At 50.7% G+C, this 16,495-nt stretch overlaps 1 protein-coding gene across 1 annotated transcript; it reads right to left on the bottom strand.

Annotated features, from left to right (window-relative positions):
- Positions 1 to 303: 303 nt before the first annotated feature.
- Positions 304 to 1,608, bottom strand: LOC138363810 (fibrous sheath CABYR-binding protein-like). The gene is made up of 2 exons (XM_069323186.1): positions 1,477 to 1,608; positions 304 to 1,224 (listed from the first exon to the last, which is right to left on the bottom strand). The coding sequence occupies exons 1-2, from the start codon at positions 1,606 to 1,608 to the stop codon at positions 304 to 306; spliced, it is 1,053 nt and encodes a 350-aa protein (XP_069179287.1).
- Between the last annotated feature and the right edge of the window lie 14,887 nt (positions 1,609 to 16,495).

Genomic DNA, 16,495 nt, shown 5'->3' with positions numbered 1-16,495 from the left:
ACTCAACTGCGCTGTTCCTTAGCTCCCGTGCCCTTGTGACCATTTTGCAATCATATTTTGCATCTCAATTTTGAGGGCGTCCACTCGATCTTTCTCTCCCTCGATGAACATCTTCCCTGTGATGTCATTTTTATTCAACTTAATCAAGACCTTAAACTTATTTTCTAATTATCTTACATTTGATCCACCCGTACCCAAAATACGGCTGTGGTATTGGACGGGATACAAAAAGTTTTCGGAAACTATTTTAGATCCATCTATTGGTCCATTTTTGCCGGGAGGATAGAAGGCCGACTAGGGGCTCTATCTTTGTGTATTGGGGGCCCCTTGGGTCTTTTGAGAGCGCCGGGTTTCATTGAGGTTGTCCCCTTGTTGGACGGGTCTCCCCTGAGGTCTTTCCCTTGTCAGAGGTGTATCCTCTGGGGGATGTTCCTTTGTCGGGGGAGTTTCTTCGGGGGGATCTTCCCTTGTCTGACACGTTTCCTCTGGGGGATCTTCCCTTGTCTTAGAGGTTTCCTCTGGGAGATCTTCCTCTGTCACAGGTGTTTTCTCTGGGGGATCTTCCTTTGTCAGGGGGGTTTCCTCTTGGGGATCATCCCTTGTCAGACATATTTCCTCTGGGGGATCTTCCTTTATCAGGGGGGTTTCTTCGGGGGGATCTTCCCTTGTCTGACACGTTTCCTCTGGGTGATCTTCCCTTGTCTTAGAGGTTTCCTCTAGGTGATCTTCCCTTGTCTTAGAGGTTTCCTCTGGGAGATCTTCCTCTGTCACAGGTGTTTTCTCTGGGGGATGTTCCTTTGTCAGGGGGGTTTCCTCTTGGGGATCTTCCCTTGTCAGACATATTTCCTCTGGGGGATCTTCCTTTATCAGGGGGGTTTCTTCGGGGGGATCTTCCCTTGTCTGACACGTTTCCTCTGGGTGATCTTCCCTTGTCTTAGAGGTTTCCTCTGGGAGATCTTCCTCTGTCACAGGTGTTTTCTCTGGGGGATGTTCCTTTGTCAGGGGGGTTTCCTCTTGGGGATCTTCCCTTGTCAGACATATTTCCTCTGGGGGATCTTCCTTTATCAGGGGGGTTTCATCGGGGGGATCTTCCCTTGTCTGACACGTTTCCTCTGGGTGATCTTCCCTTGTCTTAGAGGTTTTCTCTAGAAGATCTTCCTCTGTCAAAGGGGTTTTCTTTGGTGGATCTTCCCTTGTCCGGGTGGTTTCCTCTGGGGTATCTTCCTTTGCCAGAGAGGCTTCTTCATTAGTTACAGATTAGTCCTCATGTTGGTGTCCCCTTGTGCACAGGGGGTCGTCTTAGGGACCTTCCCGTGTGAAACAGGAGTTTTCTGACTGATCGACCCCCAAACTTTTCCACTCCTTGTACTTTCTGAGTTGATACAGCATAAATAGCAGTCCTGCTGCAAAAATAATGCAGATCTCCAACCAGGATTCGGTTTACTCGCATACTGGTTCGTCACCCAGCTACCGCACCAAGGCCTTCAGGTCTTCCACCTGTTGCAGGATGTGCTGGTGCCCCAGGTGTAGCCCCACCAGAGGCACCCAGTGCCACAAGGAGTTATCGGTTATCGGCTGGACATCGAGAAAAAGGGAAATGTCAACCATGGATGATGGCGCGGTGAGGAGGAGTTTATCAGTTAGCTGGCGCAATAAGGTGGTCTGGGTGCTCCTGTGCTCTCGCAGGGTCTCCACCTAAACCAGGAGATGATGCAGGAAAACTTTTTTCTAATTGTGCCTGACCTGAAGCAACACGTGCCCACACGCCACTAGCGCTACCGTCAATATCAACACTTTAAGTTTTGTTAACATTTTGGAGGAGATATTGATCCAAAATTTAGAAGATACTGGACTGGGCAACAGAAGGAAGCAGGAAAGAAGACTATCAATGACACAGATAATATAGTGAGGTTGGAAGTGTTGATGCATTCTGTATTACTGGTGGGTATATGTAGTTATAGAATATTGTTGTTGGGGACGAGTGTGTTGTATAATGTAATTGTGTGGTTGGAGTGTTATATAATGTTGTTGTGTGTAAGGAGTGTGTTGTACAATGTTGTGAGGGAGGAGTGTGTTGTATAATGTTGTTGTGTAGGTGGAGTGCATTGTATAATGTTGTTGTGTGGGAGCAATGTGTTGTATAATGTTGTTGTGTGGGAGGAGTGTGTTATATAATGTTGTTGTGTAGGTGGAGTGTATTGTATAATGTTGTTGTGTGGGAGGAGTGTGTTGTATAATGTTGTTGTGTAGGTGGAGTGCATTGTATAATGTTGTTGTGTGGGAGCAATGTGTTGTATAATGTTGTTGTGTGGGAGGAGTGTGTTATATAATGTTGTTGTGTAGGTGGAGTGTATTGCATAATGTTGTTGTGTGGGAGCAATGTGTTGTATAATGTTGTTGTGTGGGAGGAGTGTGTTGTATAATGTTTTGTGTGGGTGGAGTGTGTTGTATAATGTTGTTGTGTGGGTGGAGTGTGTTGTATAATGTTGTTGTGTGAGTGGAGTGTATTGTATAATGTTGTTGTGTGGGTGGAGTGTGTTGTATAATGTTGTTGTGTGGGTGGAGTGTGTTGTATAATGTTGTTGTGTGGGAGGAGTGTATTGTATAATGTTGTTGTGTGGGTGGAGTGTGTTGTATAATGTTGTTGTGTGGGAGCAGTGTGTTGTATAATGTTGTTGTGTGGGAGGAGTGTGTTGTATAATGTTGTTGTGTGGGTGGAGTGTGTTGTATAATGTTGTTGTGTGGGAGGAGTGTGTTGTATAATGTTGTTGTGTGGGAGGAGTGTGTTATATAATGTTGTTGTGTAGGTGGAGTGTATTGTATAATGTTGCTGTGTGGGAGCAATGTGTTGTATAATGTTGTTGTGTGGAGGAGTGTGTTGTATAATGTTGCTGTGTGGGGAGCAATGTGTTGTATAATGTTGTTGTGTGGGAGGAGTGTGTTGTATAATGTTGTTGTGTGGGTGGAGTGTGTTGTATAATGTTGTTGTGTGGGAGGAGTGTGTAGTATAATGTTGTTGTGTGGGAGGAGTGTGTTGTATAAAGTTGTTGTGTGGGTGGAGTGTGAGGTATAAAGTTGTTGTGTGGGTGGAGTGTGTTGTATAATGTTGTTGTGTGGGTGGAGTGTGTTGTATAATGTTGTTGTGTGGGTGGAGTGTGTTGTATAATGTTGTTGTGTGGGTGGAGTGTGTCTTAGGATGTTGATGGAATGGGAAGGAGGGAGGGAGGGAATTAGCAGGGGAAAGCGCCAAGCTATTACGACTAGATAGCACTTGGAAGGGGTCTGGATAAGCATTTAGGAGGAGACGGGGGGAGGGGGAGGAGGGGGGAGGAATGATGCCCAACCACTTAGAAGGTCGGGGATTGAACGCCGCCCTGCATGAAGCGAGTCCGGTCCAGCCGAAATAAGTTGTTGTGGAGGAGGAGTGAGATTTAGAATAGTGTTGTGGAAGTCGAGATGGTGTTGTTGAATGGTGTTGTGTGGAGCCAGTACAAAATGGTGTTGTATAATGTTGCTTTGGGGGACGATATAGTGTTGTAGAATTTTGCTGTGGAGGAAGAGAGGGTGTTGTAGAATGTTGTTGTGGGGGAGGACAGTGTTGTAGAATGTTGGTGACGATGCTAGGAGTGTAGTAGTCTCGGTGACGATGCTGGGAGTGGAGTAGTCATGGTGACGATGATGTGAGTGGAGTAGTCATGGTGACGATGCTGGGAGTGGAGTATTCATGGTGACGATGCTGGGAGTGGAGTAGTCATGGTGACGATGCTGAGAGTGGAGTAGTCATGGTGACGATGCTGGGAGTGGAGTAGTCATAGTGACGATGCTGGGAGTGGAGTAGTCATAGTGACGATGCTGGGGGTGGAGTAGTCATGGTGACGATGCTGGGAGTGGAGTAGTCATGGTTACGATGCTGGGGGTGGAGTAGTCATGGTGACGATGCTGGGAGTGGAGTAGTCATGGTAACGATGCTGGGAGAGGAGTTGTCATGGTGACGATGCTGGTAGTAGAGTAGTCATGGTGACGATAATGGGGGTGGAGTAGTCATGGTGACGATGCTGGGAGTGGAGTAGTCATGGTGACGATGCTGGGAGTGGAGTAGTCATGTTGACGATGCTGGGAGTGGAGTAGTTATGGTGACGATGCTGGGAGTGGAGTAGTCATGGTGATGATGCTGGGAGTGGAGTAGTCATAGAGACGATGCTGGGGGTGGAGTAGTCATGGTGACGATGCTGGGAGTGGAATAATCATGGTGACGATGCTGGGAGTGGAGTAGTCATAGTGACGATGCTGGGAGTGGAGTAGTCATTCTGACGATGCTGGGGGTAGAGTAGTCATGGTGATGATGCTGGTAGTAGAGTAGTCATGGTGACGATGCTAGGAGTGGAGTAGTCATGATGTCGATGCTGGGGGTGGAGTAGTCATGGTGACGATTCTGGGAGTGGAGTAGTCATTCTTACGATGCTGGTAGTGGAGTAGTCATAGTGACGATGCTGGGAGTGGAGTAGTCATTCTGACGATGCTGGGGGTAGAGTAGTCATAGTGATGATGCTGGTAGTAGAGTAGTCATGGTGACGATGCTAGGAGTGGAGTAGTCATGATGTCGATGCTGGGGGTGGAGTAGTCATGGTGACGATTCTGGGAGTGGAGTAGTCATTCTTACGATGCTGGTAGTGGAGTAGTCATGGTAACGATGGTGGGAGTGGAGTAGTCATGGTGACGATGCTAGGGGTGGAGTAGTCATGGTGACGATTCTGGGAGTGGAGTAGTCATTCTTACGATGCTGGTAGTGGAGTAGTCATGGTGACGATGCTGGGAGGGGAGTAGTTATGGTGACGATACTGGGAGTAGAGTAGTCATGGTGACGATGCAGAGAGTGGAGTAGTCATGGTGACGATGCTGAGAGTGGATAGTCATGGTGACGATGCTGGGAGTGGAGTAGTTATGGTGACGATGCTGGGAGTGGAGTAGTCATAGTGATGATGCTGGGAGTGGAGTAGTCATAGAGACGATGCTGGGGGTGGAGTAGTCATGGTGACGATGCTGGGAGTGGAATAGTCATGGTGACGATGCTGGGAGTGGAGTAGTCATAGTGACGATGCTGGGAGTGCAGTAGTCATCGTGACGATGCTGAGAGTGGAGTAGTCATGATGACGATGCTGGGAGTGGAGTAGTCATAGTGACGATGCTGGGAGTGGAGTAGTCATAGTGACGATGCTGGGGGTGGAGTAGTCATGGTGACGATGCTGGGAGTGGAGTAGTCATGGTGACGATGCTGGGAGTGGAATAGTCATGGTTACGATGCTGGGGGTGGAATAGTCATGGTGACGATGCTGGGAGTGGAGTAGTCATGGTAACGATGCTGGGAGTGGAGTTGTCATGGTGACGATGCTGGTAGTAGAGGAGTCATGGTGACGATAATGGGAGTGGAGTAGTCATGGTGACGATGCTGGGAGTGGAGTAGTCATGGTGACGATGCTGGGAGTAGAGTAGTCATGGTGACGATGCTGGGAGTGGAGTAGTCATGGTGACGATGCTGGGAGTGGAGTAGTCATTCTGACGATGCTGGGGGTAGAGTAGTCATGGTGATGATGCTGGTAGTAGAGTAGTCATGGTGACGATGCTGCTAGTAGAGTAGTCATGGTGACGATGCTAAGAGTAGAGTAGTCATGGTGACGATGCTAGGAGTGGAGTAGTCATGATGTCGATGCTGGGAGTGGAGTAGTCATGGTAACGATGGTGGGAGTGGAGTAGTCATGGTGACGATGCTGGGGGTGGAGTAGTCATGGTGACGATTCTGGGAGTGGAGTAGTTATGGTGACGATACTGGGAGTAGAGTAGTCATGGTGACGATGCAGAGAGTGGAGTAGTCATGGTGACGATGCTGAGAGTGGATAGACATGGTGACGATGCTGGGAGTGGAGTAGTCATAGTGACGATGCTAAGAGTGTAGTAGTCATAGTGACGATGCTGAGAGTGGAGTAGTCATGGTGACGAAGCTGAGAGTGGAATAGTCATGATGACGATGCTAAGAGTGGTTAGTCATGGTGACGATGCTGGGAGTGGAGTAGTCATGGTGCCGATGCTGGGAGTGGAGTAGTCATGGTGACGATGCTGAGAGGGGAGTAGTCATGGTGACGAAGCTGAGAGTGGAGTAGTCATGGTGACTATCCTAAGAGTGGATAGGCATGGTGACGATGCTGGGAGTGGATAGACATGGTGACGATGCTGGGAGTGGAGTAGTCATGGTGACGATGCTGGGGGTGGAGTAGTCATGGTGACGATGCTGGGAGTGGAATAGTCATGGTGACGATGCTAGGGGTGGAGTAGTCATGGTGACGATGCTGTGAGTGGAGTAGTCATAGTGACGATTCTGGGAGTGGAGTAGTCATGGTGACGATGCTGGGAGTGGAGTAGTCATGGTGACGATGCTGGAGGTGGAGTAGTCATGGTGATGATCCTGAGGGTAAAGTAGTCATGGTGACGTTGGTGGGAGGGGAGTAGTCATGGTGACGATGCTGGGGGTAGAGTAGTCATGGTGACGTTGGTGGGAGGGGAGTAGTCATGGTGACGATGCTGGGAGTGGAGTAGTCATAGAGACGATGCTGGGAGTTGAGTAGTTATGGTGACGATGGTGGGAGTGGAGTAGTCATGGTGATGATGCTGGGAGTAGAGTAGTCATAGTGACGATGCTGGGGGTGGAGTAGTTATGGTGACGATGCTGGGAGTGGAGTAGTCATGGTGATGATGCTGGGAGTGGAGTAGTCATAGAGACGATGCTGGGAGTTGAGTAGTTATGGTGACGATGGTGGGAGTGGAGTAGTCATGGTGATGATGCTGGGAGTAGAGTAGTCATAGTGACGATGCTGGGGGTGGAGTAGTTATGGTGACGATGCTGGGAGTGGAGTAGTCATGGTGATGATGCTGGGAGTGGAGTAGTCATAGAGACGATGCTGGGGGTGGAGTAGTCATGGTGACGATGCAGGGAGTGGAGTAGTCATGGTGACGATGCTGGGAGTGGAGTAGTCATAGTGACGATGCTGGGGGTGAAGTAGTCATGGTGACGATGCTGAGAGTGGAGTAGTCATGGTGACGATGCTGGGAGTGGAGTAGTCATAGTGACGATGCTGGGAGTGGAGTAGTCATAGTGACGATGCTGGGGGTGGAGTAGTCATGGTGACGATGCTGGGAGTGGAGTAGTCATGGTGACGATGCTGGGAGTGGAATAGTCATAGTTACGATGCTGGGGGTGGAGTAGTCATGGTGACGATGCTGGGAGTGGAGTAGTCATGGTGACGATGCTGGGAGTGGAGTAGTCATGGTGACGATGCTGGTAGTAGAGTAGTCATGGTGACGATAATGGGGGTGGAGTAATCATGGTGATGATGCTGGGAATGGAGTAGTCATGGTGACGATGCTGGGAGTGGAGTAGTCATGGTGACGATACTGGGAGTGGAGTAGTCATGGTGACGATGCTGGGAGTGGAGTAGTCATTCTGACGATGCTGGGGGTAGAGTAGTCATGGTGATGATGCTGGTAGTAGAGTAGTCATGGTGACGATGCTGCTAGTAGAGTAGTCATGGTGACGATGCTAAGAGTAGAGTAGTCATTGTGACGATGCTAGGAGTGGAGTAGTCATGATGTCGATGCTAGGAGTGGAGTAGTCATGGTAACGATGCTGGTAATGGAATAGTCATGGTGACGATGCTGGGGGTGGAGTAGTCATGGTGATGATTCTGGGAGTGGAGTAGTCATTCTTACGATGCTGGTAGTGGAGTAGTCATGGTGACGATGCAGAGAGTGGAGTAGTCATGGTGACGATGCTGAGAGTGGATAGTCATGGTGACGATGCTGGGAGTGGAGTAGTCATGGTGACAATGCTAAGAGTGGAGTAGTCATGGTGACGATGCTGAGAGTGGAGTAGTCATGGTGACGAAGCTGAGAGTGGAGTATTCATGATGACGATGCTAAGAATTGATAGTCATTGGGACGATGCTGGGAGTGGAGTAGTAATGGTGCCGATGCTGGGAGTGAAGTATTCATGGTGACGATGCAGAGAGTGGAGAAGTCATGGTGACGAAGCTGAGAGTGGAGTAGTCATTGTGACGATGCTAAGAGTGGATAGGCATGGTGACGATGCTGGGAGTGGAGTAGTCATGGTGAGGATGCTGGGAGTGGAGTAGTCATGGTGACGATGCTGGGGGTGGAGTAGTCATGGTGACGATGCTGGGAGTGGAATAGTCATGGTGACGATGCTGGGGGTGGAGTAGTCATGGTGACGATGCTGGGAGTGGAGTAGTCATAGTGACGATTCTGGGAGTGGAGTAGTCATGGTGACGATGCTGGGAATGGAGTAGTCATGGTGACGGTGCTGGGGGTGGAGTAGTCATGGTGACGTTGCTGGGAGGAGAGTAGTCATGGTGACGATGCTGGGAGGGGAGTAGTCATGGGGACGATGCTGGGAGGGGAGTAGTCATGGTAACGATGCTGGGGGTAGAGTAGTCATTCTTACGATGCTGGGAGGGGAGTAGTCATGGTGATGATGCTGGGAGTAGAGTAGTCATAGTGACGATGCTGGGGGTGGAGTAGTTATGGTGACGATGCTGGGAGTGGAGTAGTCATGGTGATGATGCTGGGAGTGGAGTAGTTATGATGACGATGCTGGGAGTGGAGTAGTCATAGTGACGATCCTGGGGGTGGAGTAGTCATGGTGACGATGTTGGGAGTGGAGTAGTCATGGTGACGATGCTGGGAGTGGAATAGTCATGGTTACGATGCTGGGGGTGGAGTAGTCATGGTGACGATGCTGGGAGTGGAGTAGTCATTGTAACGATGCTGGGAGTGGAGTTGTCATGGTGACGATGCTGGGAGTGGAGTAGTCATGGTGACGATGCTAGGAGTGGAGTAGTCATGGTGACGATGCTGGGAGTGGAGTAGTCATGGTGACGATGCTGGGAGTGGAGTTGTCATTCTGACGATGCTGGTAGTGGAGTAGTCATGGTGACGATGGTGCTAGTAGAGTAGTCATGGTGACGATGCTAAGAGTAGAGTAGTCATGGTGACGATGCTAGGAGTGGAGTAGTCTTGATGTCGATGCTGGGAATGGAGTAGTCATGGTAACGATGGTGGGAGTTGAGTAGTCATGGTGACGATGCTGGGGGTGGAGTAGTCATGGTGACGATTCTGGGAGTGGAGTAGTCATTCTTACGATGCTGGTAGTGGAGTAGTCATGGTGACGATGCTGGGAGGGGAGTAGTTATGGTGACGATACTGGGAGTAGAGTAGTCATGGTGACGATGCAGAGAGTGGAGTAGTCATGGTGACGATGCTGAGAGTGGATAGTCATGGTGACGATGCTGGGAGTGGAGTAGTCATGGTGACGATGCTAAGAGTGGAGTAGTCATGGTGACGATGCTGAGAGTGGAGTAGTCATGGTGACGAAGCTGAGAGTGGAGTAGTCATGATGACGATGCTAAGAGTGGATAGTCATGGTGACGATGCTGGGAGTGGAGTAGTCATGGTGCCGATGCTGGGAGTGGAGTAGTCATGTTGACGATGGTGAGAGGGGAGTAGTCATGGTGACGAAGCTGAGAGTGGACTAGTCATGGTGACTATGCTAAGAGTGGATAGGCATGGTGACGATGCTGGGAGTGGAGTAGTCATGGTGACGATGCTTGGAGTGGAATAGTCATGGTGACGATGCTAGGGTGGAGTAGTCATGGTGACGATGCTGGGAGTGGAGTAGTCATAGTGACAATTCTGGGAGTGGAGTAGTCATGGTGACGATGCTGGGAGTGGAGTAGTCATGGTGACGATGCTGGGGGTGGAGTAGTCATGGTGATGATGCTGAGGGTAGAGTAGTCATAGTGACGTTGCTGGGAGGGGAGTAGTCATGGAGACGATGCTGGGGGTCGAGTAGTCATGGTGACGTTGCTGGGAAGGGAGTAGTCATGGTGACGATGCTGGGAGGGGAGTAGTAATGGTGACGATGCTGGGAGTGGAGTAGTCATGGTAACGATGCTGGGGGTAGAGTAGTCATTCTTACGATGCTGGGAGGGGAGTAGTCATAGTGACGATGCTGGGGGTGGAGTAGTTATGGTGACGATGCTGGGAGTTGAGTAGTTATGGTGACGATGCTGGGAGTGGAGTAGTTATGGTGATGATGCTGGGAGTGGAGTAGTCATAGTGACGATGCTGGGGGTGGAGTAGTTATGGCGACGATGCTGGGAGTGGAGTAGTCATAGTGATGATGCTGGGAGTGGAGTAGTCAAAGAGACGATGCTGGGGATGGAGTAGTCATGGTGACGATGCTGGGAGTGGAGTAGTCATGGTGACGATGCTGGGAGTGGAGTAGTCACAGTGACGATGCTGGGGGTGAAGTAGTCATGGTGACGATGCTGAGAGTGGAGTAGTCATGGTGACGATGCTAGGGAGTGGAGTAGTCATAGTGACGATGCTGGGTGTGGAGTAGTCATAGTGACGATGCTGGGGTGGAGTAGTCATGGTGACGATGCTGGGAGTGGAGTAGTCATGGTGACGATGTTGGGAGTGGAATAGTCATGGTTACGATGCTGGGGGTGGAGTAGTCATGGTGACGAGGCTGGGAGTGGAGTAGTCATGGTGACGATGCTATGAGTGGAGTAGTCATTGTGACGATGCTGAGAGTGGAGTAGTCATAGTGACGAAGCTGAGAGTGGAGTAGTCATGATGACGATGCTAAGAGTGGATAGTCATGGTGACGATGCTGGGAGTGGAGTAGTCATGGTGCCGATGCTGGGAGTGGAGTAGTCATGGTGACGATGCTGAGAGGGGAGTAGTCATGGTGACGAAGCTGAGAGTGGAGTAGTCATGGTGACTATGCTAAGAGTGGAGAGGCATGGTGACGATGCTGGGAGTGGAGTAGTCATGGTGACGATGCTGGGAGTGGAGTAGTCATGGTGACGATGCTGGGAATGGAGTAGTCATGGTGACGATGCTGGGGGTGGAGTAGTCATGGTGACGTTGCTGGGAGGAGAGTAGTCATGGTGACGATGCTGGGAGGGGAGTAGTCATGGGGACGATGCTGGGAGGGGAGTAGTCATGGTAACGATGCTGGGGGTAGAGTAGTCATTCTTACGATGCTGGGAGGGGAGTAGTCATGGTGATGATGCTGGGAGTAGAGTAGTCATAGTGACGATGCTGGGGGTGGAGTAGTTATGGTGACGATGCTGGGAGTGGAGTAGTCATGGTGATGATGCTGGGAGTGGAGTAGTTATGATGACGATGCTGGGAGTGGAGTAGTCATAGTGACGATCCTGGGGGTGGAGTAGTCATGGTGACGATGTTGGGAGTGGAGTAGTCATGGTGACGATGCTGGGAGTGGAATAGTCATGGTTACGATGCTGGGGGTGGAGTAGTCATGGTGACGATGCTGGGAGTGGAGTAGTCATGGTAACGATGCTGGGAGTGGAGTTGTCATGGTGACGATGCTGGGAGTGGAGTAGTCATGGTGACGATGCTAGGAGTGGAGTAGTCATGGTGACGATGCTGGGAGTGGAGTAGTCATAGTGACGATGCTGGGAGTGGAGTAGTCATAGTGACGATGCTGGGGGTGGAGTAGTCATGGTGACGATGCTGGGAGTGGAGTAGTCATGGTTACGATGCTGGGGGTGGAGTAGTCATGGTGACGATGCTGGGAGTAGAGTAGTCATGGTAACGATGCTGGGAGTGGAGTTGTCATGGTGACGATGCTGGTAGTAGAGTAGTCATGGTGACGATAATGGGGGTGGAGTAGTCATGGTGACGATGCTGGGAGTGGAGTAGTCATGGTGACGATGCTGGGAGTGGAGTAGTCATGTTGACGATGCTGGGAGTGGAGTAGTTATGGTGACGATGCTGGGAGTGGAGTAGTCATGGTGATGATGCTGGGAGTGGAGTAGTCATAGAGACGATGCTGGGGGTGGAGTAGTCATGGTGACGATGCTGGGAGTGGAATAATCATGGTGACGATGCTGGGAGTGGAGTAGTCATAGTGACGATGCTGGGAGTGGAGTAGTCATTCTGACGATGCTGGGGGTAGAGTAGTCATGGTGATGATGCTGGTAGTAGAGTAGTCATGGTGACGATGCTAGGAGTGGAGTAGTCATGATGTCGATGCTGGGGGTGGAGTAGTCATGGTGACGATTCTGGGAGTGGAGTAGTCATTCTTACGATGCTGGTAGTGGAGTAGTCATAGTGACGATGCTGGGAGTGGAGTAGTCATTCTGACGATGCTGGGGGTAGAGTAGTCATAGTGATGATGCTGGTAGTAGAGTAGTCATGGTGACGATGCTAGGAGTGGAGTAGTCATGATGTCGATGCTGGGGGTGGAGTAGTCATGGTGACGATTCTGGGAGTGGAGTAGTCATTCTTACGATGCTGGTAGTGGAGTAGTCATGGTAACGATGGTGGGAGTGGAGTAGTCATGGTGACGATGCTAGGGGTGGAGTAGTCATGGTGACGATTCTGGGAGTGGAGTAGTCATTCTTACGATGCTGGTAGTGGAGTAGTCATGGTGACGATGCTGGGAGGGGAGTAGTTATGGTGACGATACTGGGAGTAGAGTAGTCATGGTGACGATGCAGAGAGTGGAGTAGTCATGGTGACGATGCTGAGAGTGGATAGTCATGGTGACGATGCTGGGAGTGGAGTAGTTATGGTGACGATGCTGGGAGTGGAGTAGTCATAGTGATGATGCTGGGAGTGGAGTAGTCATAGAGACGATGCTGGGGGTGGAGTAGTCATGGTGACGATGCTGGGAGTGGAATAGTCATGGTGACGATGCTGGGAGTGGAGTAGTCATAGTGACGATGCTGGGAGTGCAGTAGTCATCGTGACGATGCTGAGAGTGGAGTAGTCATGATGACGATGCTGGGAGTGGAGTAGTCATAGTGACGATGCTAGGAGTGGAGTAGTCATAGTGACTACTGCTGGGGGTGGAGTAGTCATGGTGACGATGCTGGGAGTGGAGTAGTCATGGTGACGATGCTGGGAGTGGAATAGTCATGGTTACGATGCTGGGGGTGGAATAGTCATGGTGACGATGCTGGGAGTGGAGTAGTCATGGTAACGATGCTGGGAGTGGAGTTGTCATGGTGACGATGCTGGTAGTAGAGGAGTCATGGTGACGATAATGGGAGTGGAGTAGTCATGGTGACGATGCTGGGAGTGGAGTAGTCATGGTGACGATGCTGGGAGTAGAGTAGTCATGGTGACGATGCTGGGAGTGGAGTAGTCATGGTGACGATGCTGGGAGTGGAGTAGTCATTCTGACGATGCTGGGGGTAGAGTAGTCATGGTGATGATGCTGGTAGTAGAGTAGTCATGGTGACGATGCTGCTAGTAGAGTAGTCATGGTGACGATGCTAAGAGTAGAGTAGTCATGGTGACGATGCTAGGAGTGGAGTAGTCATGATGTCGATGCTGGGAGTGGAGTAGTCATGGTAACGATGGTGGGAGTGGAGTAGTCATGGTGACGATGCTGGGGGTGGAGTAGTCATGGTGACGATGCTGGGAATGGAGTAGTCATGGTGACGATGCTGGGGGTGGAGTAGTCATGGTGACGTTGCTGGGAGGAGAGTAGTCATGGTGACGATGCTGGGAGGGGAGTAGTCATGGGGACGATGCTGGGAGGGGAGTAGTCATGGTAACGATGCTGGGGGTAGAGTAGTCATTCTTACGATGCTGGGAGGGGAGTAGTCATGGTGATGATGCTGGGAGTAGAGTAGTCATAGTGACGATGCTGGGGGTGGAGTAGTTATGGTGACGATGCTGGGAGTGGAGTAGTCATGGTGATGATGCTGGGAGTGGAGTAGTTATGATGACGATGCTGGGAGTGGAGTAGTCATAGTGACGATCCTGGGGGTGGAGTAGTCATGGTGACGATGTTGGGAGTGGAGTAGTCATGGTGACGATGCTGGGAGTGGAATAGTCATGGTTACGATGCTGGGGGTGGAGTAGTCATGGTGACGATGCTGGGAGTGGAGTAGTCATGGTAACGATGCTAGGAGTGGAGTTGTCATGGTGACGATGCTGGGAGTGGAGTAGTCATGGTGACGATGCTAGGAGTGGAGTAGTCATGGTGACGATGCTGGGAGTGGAGTAGTCATAGTGACGATGCTGGGAGTGGAGTAGTCATAGTGACGATGCTGGGGGTGGAGTAGTCATGGTGACGATGCTGGGAGTGGAGTAGTCATGGTTACGATGCTGGGGGTGGAGTAGTCATGGTGACGATGCTGGGAGTGGAGTAGTCATGGTAACGATGCTGGGAGTGGAGTTGTCATGGTGACGATGCTGGTAGTAGAGTAGTCATGGTGACGATAATGGGGGTGGAGTAGTCATGGTGACGATGCTGGGAGTGGAGTAGTCATCGTGACGATGCTGGGAGTGGAGTAGTCATGTTGACGATGCTGGGAGTGGAGTAGTTATGGTGACGATGCTGGGAGTGGAGTAGTCATGGTGATGATGCTGGGAGTGGAGTAGTCATAGAGACGATGCTGGGGGTGGAGTAGTCATGGTGACGATGCTGGGAGTGGAATAATCATGGTGACGATGCTGGGAGTGGAGTAGTCATAGTGACGATGCTGGGAGTGGAGTAGTCATTCTGACGATGCTGGGGGTAGAGTAGTCATGGTGATGATGCTGGTAGTAGAGTAGTCATGGTGACGATGCTAGGAGTGGAGTAGTCATGATGTCGATGCTGGGGGTGGAGTAGTCATGGTGACGATTCTGGGAGTGGAGTAGTCATTCTTACGATGCTGGTAGTGGAGTAGTCATAGTGACGATGCTGGGAGTGGAGTAGTCATTCTGACGATGCTGGGGGTAGAGTAGTCATAGTGATGATGCTGGTAGTAGAGTAGTCATGGTGACGATGCTAGGAGTGGAGTAGTCATGATGTCGATGCTGGGGGTGGAGTAGTCATGGTGACGATTCTGGGAGTGGAGTAGTCATTCTTACGATGCTGGTAGTGGAGTAGTCATGGTAACGATAGTGGGAGTGGAGTAGTCATGGTGACGATGCTAGGGGTGGAGTAGTCATGGTGACGATTCTGGGAGGGGAGTAGTCATTCTTACGATGCTGGTAGTGGAGTAGTCATGGTGACGATGCTGGGAGGGGAGTAGTTATGGTGACGATACTGGGAGTAGAGTAGTCATGGTGACGATGCAGAGAGTGGAGTAGTCATGGTGACGATGCTGAGAGTGGATAGTCATGGTGACGATGTTAGGAGTGGAGTAGTTATGGTGACGATGCTGGGAGTGGAGTAGTCATAGTGATGATGCTGGGAGTGGAGTAGTCATAGAGACGATGCTGGGGGTGGAGTAGTCATGGTGACGATGCTGGGAGTGGAATAGTCATGGTGACGATGCTGGGAGTGGAGTAGTCATAGTGACGATGCTGGGAGTGCAGTAGTCATCGTGACGATGCTGAGAGTGGAGTAGTCATGATGACGATGCTGGGAGTGGAGTAGTCATAGTGACGATGCTGGGAGTGAAGTAGTCATAGTGACGATGCTGGGGGTGGAGTAGTCATGGTGACGATGCTGGGAGTGGAGTAGTCATGGTGACGATGCTGGGAGTGGAATAGTCATGGTTACGATGCTGGGGGTGGAATAGTCATGGTGACGATGCTGGGAGTGGAGTAGACATGGTAACGATGCTGGGAGTGGAGTTGTCATGGTGACGATGCTGGTAGTAGAGGAGTCATGGTGACGATAATGGGAGTGGAGTAGTCATGGTGACGTTGCTGGGAGTGGAGTAGTCATGGTGACGATGCTGGGAGTAGAGTAGTCATGGTGACGATGCTGGGAGTGGAGTAGTCATGGTGACGATGCTGGGAGTGGAGTAGTCATTCTGACGATGCTGGGGGTAGAGTAGTCATGGTGATGATGCTGGTAGTAGAGTAGTCATGGTGACGATGCTGCTAGTAGAGTAGTCATGGTGACGATGCTAAGAGTAGAGTAGTCATGGTGACGATGCTAGGAGTGGAGTAGTCATGATGTCGATGCTGGGAGTGGAGTAGTCATGGTAACGATGGTGGGAGTGGAGTAGTCATGGTGACGATGCTGGGGGTGGAGTAGTCATGGTGACGATTCTGGGAGTGGAGTAGTCATTCGTACGATGCTGGTAGTGGAGTAGTCATGGTGACGATGATGGGAGGGGAGTAGTTATGGTGACGATACTGGGAGTAGAGTAGTCATGGTGACGATGCAGAGAGTGGAGTAGTCATGGTGACGATGCTGAGAGTGGATAGACATGGTGACGATGCTGGGAGTGGAGTAGTCATAGTGACGATGCTAAGAGTGTAGTAGTCATAGTGACGATGCTGAGAGTGGAGTAGTCATGGTGACGAAGCTGAGAGTGGAATAGTCATGATGACGATGCTAAAAGTGGTTAGTCATGGTGACGATGCTGGGAGTGGAGTAGTCATGGTGCCGATGCTGGGAGTGGAGTAGTCATGGTGACGATGCTGAGAGGGGAGTAGT

This window comes from Procambarus clarkii, chromosome 1 (assembly GCF_040958095.1).
Source record: "Procambarus clarkii isolate CNS0578487 chromosome 1, FALCON_Pclarkii_2.0, whole genome shotgun sequence".
In the NCBI taxonomy this organism is placed as follows: Eukaryota; Metazoa; Arthropoda; class Malacostraca; order Decapoda; family Cambaridae; genus Procambarus; species Procambarus clarkii.
The sequence above is the reverse complement of the archived record's forward strand: the minus strand, read 5'-3'. Positions and strand labels throughout refer to the sequence as shown.